General features: G+C 39.2%; 1 protein-coding gene across 1 annotated transcript; it reads right to left on the bottom strand.

Moving 5' to 3' along the window:
- Positions 1 to 362: 362 nt before the first annotated feature.
- LOC311118993 (uncharacterized protein) lies at positions 363 to 3,484 on the bottom strand. Its single transcript, XM_084193742.1, has 6 exons — positions 3,331 to 3,484; positions 3,081 to 3,214; positions 1,782 to 1,929; positions 1,451 to 1,699; positions 1,073 to 1,343; positions 363 to 752 (listed from the first exon to the last, which is right to left on the bottom strand). The coding sequence occupies exons 1-6, from the start codon at positions 3,384 to 3,386 to the stop codon at positions 555 to 557; spliced, it is 1,056 nt and encodes a 351-aa protein (XP_084049868.1). The 5' UTR covers positions 3,387 to 3,484; the 3' UTR covers positions 363 to 554.
- Positions 3,485 to 7,378: the final 3,894 nt, after the last annotated feature.

Below are 7,378 nucleotides of genomic sequence, written 5' to 3'. Positions count from 1 at the left end.
ACAATAGTGTTGCTATAAGATTGTGTGTAACTGAAAAGTTAATAGAAAGATAACACCTGTAGGATATAATTAGATAAGATAATACAGTTACAGACAACTAACCACTTAGTCATTATATCCACAATATGATAGTTATTTATCCGAAATCTAAATGTGGAAGATATTTTGTGAATGCACCAATTGTCAACCTTACAATATCGTTGCAATATCGACATCAAGGTGTTAGGTCAAAAATGTGATATTTGATTTTCTCCATATTGCCCAGCCCTAATGTCAATGCATACACAGTTCAGATGAATTGACACAAGTTCAGTGTCTTTGAAAACATTAACACACTGTGCAGTAGTTGACTTTTTTTTCTTCCATTTACTAAAATCAAACTGTTCTGCACCTTCAGTGCTAACAGTACAGCATTCATGTTAGTCATTCTGTGGACCATAATGAGACAGGAAGCTTCAAAGAAACAGCTTTTTTTCCTTTCTTTTAAAAGGAAAGTAAACTTTCAGTTTTTCCTTGCTTGTTCTAACACAACAAATAAAAACATGGGTTGGACATCAGTCTAAGATTCTTGATAACACTTCCACAGTCTCTACATATAGTCTAAGTGCATCAGTAACAGAAACTCCTGGAGCTGGCAAAATTGCAACCTCTTCATCTGAGAGCTCACGGGCCAGCTGAACCTCGGGGACTGACACAGTGCCTCGATGAAGGCAGTGAGGTCCGTTCCAATCGATCCCATATTCTTCAGGAACCTGAATGGATGACAAGCATAATCAGTCTTGTACTTAAAACTAGTTTGACATGTCCTTACACAAGATTGTTATTTTTGGTCACCAAGGCAGTGAGAAATGAAATGTTACTTATTCAGTTTTTTAAAATAATACAGCTTTGCATAGTATGCACTGTAGAAACTACAGCTCACAGGTTGATCTTTAAAAGCTCGGGAGATTTTAAAGAGACAATAATCTATAGTAAATGTTTCATTTAAAGTATCACATTTAGCACCATTTTTTTCTCCCATAATTCCTTTGGGGAAACAATTTTAAGAAAGTGTTTAAAGTTCATTGTTAACCTCAGTAGGATCCTCCTCAGGGCCTTGCTCTCTGTAACTTCTCCAGAGTTGCTGTGGTGACTGATTCCTTTCAGTTCTAAGACCGTGGAAGTTCCAAGCATCTCGAAAAGAGTCGAGGCTTTGCTGAACCAGTGGAAGGAAAATCCGGTGCAGAGCGAAAAGATGGACTTCATTGTCTGGATTCAGTGTCTCCTGATCTTCCAATGAAGTAAAGATCTGATAGAAGAGGTCCAGGGCATGTTCATAAACATCTCTCCACATCCTCTCTATTCTGTGTTTAGGATAAAATTGAGAAATTGTTAATTTATGACATATGCTAAAGTACATTCAACTAGTATGTTAGTTGTGTGAGCCTAGTTGCCAAACATATTTCTTTACCGCTGATTGTGGACACTTCTGCCTGTGATGTGTGAATTCCTGTCGGTACCTCTGCTTCTGATCATGAATTCTGCTACATCTGCATTCTCCCCCCCTTTGTCAGACCGTACCCTTGATGGCAGCCCATACTGCTCAACAGCGGCGATAAAGCTCTGTAAGACCGTATGAGCTCTATTATTGCCGGCCACAGTCAGGTAGACCACTAAACGACTGAATCCATCCACCCCACCGTGGACAACAAATCTCCACCTGTTGCAAACACATGAAAAAATATAACAATTGTAATGAAACATATAGAAAGATGCATTGTTTATCTGCTAATATCACTGACCTGATAAGCTTATGGTGGCCATCTATATGCCACAAAGAGTTTGGGCCAGGAACAAAATACTGCCGTCGCCTTAATACACGCAGCCTCAGACGTCTCATGTAGACTCCCTCTGCATTGACTCTGCGTAAAGACTCTTGCAGTCTTGAGACTGAGGGGAGGAATTTAAAATGAATAACCACACACTCACTGGCTACTTATTTTGAGGATATAGTGGTGTCATAATAAAATAAATAATGTGTGTAAAACAGTCAACTATTACAGAACCACCACAGCTTCAAAAATGTACTTTACTGTCAGATATTGTACATATACATATATATATATGTATATATATGTATGTATATATATATATATATATACATACACATATATATACACATATATAAAAATTATATATACATATACATATATATATATATATACACACATACATACATACATATACATATATATATTTATATATATATACATACATATACATACATATATATACATACATACATATATTTATATATATATTTATATATATATATATACATACACACATATATATACATATATATACACATATACATATATATACACATATATATATATATATACACACATACATACATACATATACATATATATATTTATATATATATACATACATATACATACATATATATACATACATACATATATTTATATATATATTTATATATATATATATACATACACACATATATATACATATATATACACATATACATATATATACACATATACATATATATATACACACATATATAGATAGATAGATAGATAGATAGATAGATAGATAGATAGATAGATAGATAGATAGATAGATAGATAGATAGATAGATAGATAGATAGATAGATAGATAGATAGATAGATAGATAGATAGATAGATAGATAGATAGATAGATAGATAGATAGATAGATACCACATGCTCGAACAGAGATGACCTGAGATTTTTTGCCTCCTATGATATTTTGCTTTTCTATGATTATATTATACCCTTTACAGCAGGGGCACATCCGGACAGCTGAGAATATTACTGTCAGATATTGTTCCACCTCTATTAAACAGGAGGCTAAAAATCACAGGACATGTCTATCCTGATGATACAAGTCAGCCGTCCTGAAATGTGTGTTTCTCTTCACATTTCTTCTACACATTCTACATCTCAGAGGCGATGTCTTTCCATAAGCGGGCTTCCTTCACCTTTCAAAGGGGCAGAGCTCCAAATTAAAAATACATTTAAATAATGCCCATATTATTATCTACTCACTTGGAACATGCACACCTCTTGCATTCAGGTGACCACGCATTAGCTTGTAGCCGGTGTTTGGATGACTTCTGTGAATTTCACTTACAATACGGTCTAACTCCTCATCATTCACAGCTGAATAGAGATCTGTCTTTCTGTACAAACAAGAAAAACACAACATCAAGTAATGTTACCTTAAACGTCATATTCTTTCCGAGTGTATGAGAGCAGCAATTCATAAACAGAAAACTCATGAATTTAGTGTAAATACCTTAAACTGTATTGTTGCATGCGCCTCCTGATGGTCCTCTTTGACACACCGAACATCGCTGCAATTTGAACTGCGGGAACTCCACAAAGAAGTTGATGCTCCAGAACTGCACTCGGTATGTCAAACGCCAAACGCCCCGGTCCCTGTGTGTGTTGGGCCTGAAGTGCCCTGGTACCAGAGAAGCGGTGGACAACTTCTTCTAGATTTGCAATCACTCTGTGGTCGATATCTTCGTCGGAAAGTGCGGAAATGACTCCAACAACTTCAATAAGTTCCTCTGCTTTACTAGCTACATGCTCTGGGTCAGCAGGTCCTGCTTCTACATCCTCTGCTAAGTTTAAAATGTCTCTAACCAACTCCCTGGAAAGTTCACGGAGATCCTCCATTGTCTCTATCCAGGTTGGCCTACTCTACTTCAGACCAAAGCAATGGATCAGACTAGATTCGCGTTAGCCCCGCCCACTGACTTTGATGGGTCAGTTTGACAGTTTTAAGTAATTCATGAATCACTGCAATGCAGGATCATGAAATGTAAATGTAAATAGTGAAATAATTATATATGTATTTTACATAAAATGAATCGGTATTTGAATTAATTAATGACACATTTAATAACACATTTATGTATTTAATTCTAATTTTAATTAATTAATGACACATTTAAGTAATTATTTAATGGTGTATTTATTTATTTAATTGTGGCACTTTTAGTCCTCCATAGCGGTCGGCCTTCAACTTGAAATCCTCAATGTGAGGGGCAGTCGTTCTCCCCTGGATGTAATAGATGCATGTAGGAAATGAGAGAAATAATTTTACACCAAGCACAGCACAATTTGTCATTCGACTCTTTGTCAATCAATACAAATCAAATTACATAGTTGCATCAGTATTTTGCATTTCTTCACAATCACATAACCTTTAAAAGTTTGCTTCAAAGCAGTTATTTAGTCTTTAAAAAAAAACATTTGACCACAGAAGTTTGACAGAAGCACCTTCTAGTGTATGTATGAATAAATACATCTGCACTACAACACAATACTACAACCTTTCTTTTATGTCTTTCATCATTTAGCTAGAGACAAAATATTTTCTAGTATGGCTACATGTTATCAGGCACACAATCATTGTAGGTAGTACTTGTCCACGTCCATCCGTCCTTTCAGAAAGTTCTCTAGGGTCTTGATAGGCACCTCCACCACAGCATTGTTGACCCTATCATTCAGGCCGTAGGCCCCAAACACGGGGAGGCAGTAGCGCTCTAGGTAGGGGGCATTGTGGTCGTAGTCTAGCCAGCAGTCTGCCGTCCACATGTACTCTGGGATGCCCACACAGTCCTGGTTGTCCCGCCAGATCATGTTCCCGGCCGAGGTGACTCCTGTGTCGACATAGGTGTTGCCACAGCAGTAGTTGTTGAGGCGTTGTCTGATGCGGTCCAAATGCTGGGCCCAGGGGCCGGTGTTGAACTAAGGCACTACATTGGTCAGGGTGTAGGTGGCTGCCTTTTCCAGGGGCTCAGACTGGTGCTGGTCTGGGTTCAGGTGGCCTCTCTCGTACTGGGTCACGTCTGCAAAGTCCTCCAGCACCGCCTGACTGTCCATGAGACGCATGTGTATCTGAATCGACTGGGGGAAGGGCTCCATATTACTACTGGCTTTACTGGAGGCCAGCTAGAAGGAGGGAGAGAGGCAGAGAGAGAAATAGAGAGAGAGAGAGAGAGAGGTAGTGTGGGCTCTTGAGTTCTTCTGCAAAAAGATAGAATTAGAGTTAGATAAATGAAGATAAACTTGAATTTATTCGCAAGGACTTATACAGGATACTAACCTCAACATCAAAACCTTCAATCCAAATCAAAATTCAATACCTAAAACCTTGATTTTGTACAAAATTACCTGAATGAACTATTACTACCAAGGACTATCAATAAAACATTTTTTTTACAAACCAAAACCTGCAGAAGAAACACAGCGGAACCTGGAAATACCATCCAACACAAAACTGAGTGAGTAATGTTCAGTCTGAACCTACAATTGAAGTCGGAAGTTTACATACACCTTAGCCAAATACATTTAAACTCAGTTTTTCACAATTCCTGACATTTAATTCTAGTAAAAATTCCCTGTCTTAGGTCAGTTAAGATCACCACTTTATTTTAAGAATGTGAAATGTCAGAATAATAGTAAAGAGAATGATTTATGATTTTATTTCTTTCATCACAATCCCAGTGGGTCAGAAGTTTACATACACTCAATAAGTATTTGGTAGCATTGACTTTAAATTGTTTAACTTGGGTCAAACGTTTCAGGTAGCCTTCCACAAGCTTCCCACAATAAGTTGGGTGAATTTTGGCCCATTCCTCCTGACTGAGCTGGTTTAACTGAGTCAGGTTTGTAGGCCTCCTTGCTCACACACGCTTTTTCAGTTCTGCCCACACATTTTCTATAGGCTTGAGGTCAGGCCTTTGTGATGGCCAATCCAATACCTTGACTTTGTTGTCCTTAAGCCATTTTGCCACAACTTTGGAAGTATGCTTAGGGTCATTGTCCATTTGGAAGACCCATTTGCGACCAAGCTTTAACTTCCTGACTGATGTCTTGAGATGTTGCTTCAATATATCCACATCATTTTCCTTCCTCATGATGCCATCTATTTTGTGAAGTGGACCAGTCCCTCCTGCAGCAAAGCACCCACACAGCATGATGCTGCCACCCCCGTGCTTCATGGTTGGGATGGTGTTCTTCGGCTTGCAAGCATCCCCCTTTCTCCTCCAAACATAACAATGGTCATTATGGCCAAACAGTTTTAATTTTTTTCATCAGACCAGAGGACATTTCTCAAAAATACACAGTGGTCCTCTGTAGCTCAGCTGGTAGAGCACGGCGCTTGTAACGCCAAGGTAGTGGGTTCGATCCCCGGGACCACCCATGCACAAAAAAATGTATGCACGCATGACTGTAAGTCGCTTTGGATAAAAGCGTCTGCTAAATGGCATATTATTATTTTTATTATTATAAAAAAGTGCGATCTTTGTCCCTATGTGCAGTTGCAAACCGTAGTCTGGCTTTTTTATGGCGGTTTTGGAGCAGTGGCTTCATCCTTGCTGAGCGGGCTTTCAGGTTATGTCGATATAGGACTCATTTTACTGTGGATATAGATACTTTTGTACCTGTTTCCTCCAGCATCTTCACAAGGTCGTTTGCTGTTGTTCTGGGATTGATTTGCACTTTTTTCACCAAAGTACGTTCAACTCTAGGAGACAGAACGCGTCTCCTTCCTGAGCGGTATGACGGCTGCGTGGTCCCATGGTGTTTATACTTGCGTACTATTGTTTGTACAGATGAACGTGGTACCATCAGGCGTTTGCAAATTGCTCCTAGGGATGAACCAGACTTATGGAGGTCTACAATTTCAAATAAAATAAAATAAAATTGTATTTACCACATGCGCCGAACACAACAGGTGTACACATTACCGTGAAATGCTTACTTCCAGCCCTTAACCAACAATGCATTTATTTCTTAATAAAAAGTAAAATAAAACAACAACAACAACAAAGTGTTGAGAAAAAAATAGCAGAAGTAAAATAAAATAACAGTAAGGAGGCTATATACATGGGGTACCGGTGCAGAGTCAATGTGCGGGGGCACCGGCTAGTTGAGGTAATATGTACATGTGGGTAGAGTTAAAGTGACTATGCATAAAGATGGGGTGGGGGTGGGGGGGGTAGTGCAAATAGTCTGGGTAACCATGATTAGCTGTTCAGGAGTCTTATGGCTTGGGGGTAGAAGCTATTGAGAAGCCTTTTGGACCTAGACTTGGCGCTCCGGTACCGCTTGCCGTGCGGTAGCAGAGAGAACAGTCTATGACTAGGGTGTCTGGAGTCTTTGACAATTTTGTGGGCCTTCCTCTGACACCGCCTGGTATAGAGGTCCAGGATGGCAGGAAGCTTGGCCCCAGTGATGTACTGGGCCATACGCACTACCCTCTGTAGTGCCTTGCGGTCGGAGGCCGAGCAGTTGCCATACCAGGCAGTGATGCAACCAGTCAGGAT

Source organism: Coregonus lavaretus (genome assembly GCF_964263955.1).
Source record: "Coregonus lavaretus genome assembly, contig: HAP1_SCAFFOLD_441, whole genome shotgun sequence".
In the NCBI taxonomy this organism is placed as follows: domain Eukaryota; kingdom Metazoa; phylum Chordata; class Actinopteri; order Salmoniformes; family Salmonidae; genus Coregonus; species Coregonus lavaretus.
This window is presented reverse-complemented; position numbering and strand designations above follow the sequence as displayed.

What these genes read in the sequence shown, in the direction of transcription:
- LOC311118993 (XM_084193742.1), bottom strand. Translation starts at nt 3,386, where the DNA reads ATGTTCGGTGTGTCAAAGAGGACCATCAGGAGGCGCATGCAACAATAC. An exon ending in AAGAGGTGTGCATGTTCCAA is followed by an intron (nt 1,930 to 3,080) that starts GTGAGTAGATAA and finishes TCCTCCCCTCAG; the next exon opens with TCTCAAGACTGCAAGAGTCT. An exon ending in CTGAGGAGGATCCTACTGAG is followed by an intron (nt 753 to 1,072) that starts GTTAACAATGAA and finishes TCATCCATTCAG; the next exon opens with GTTCCTGAAGAATATGGGAT.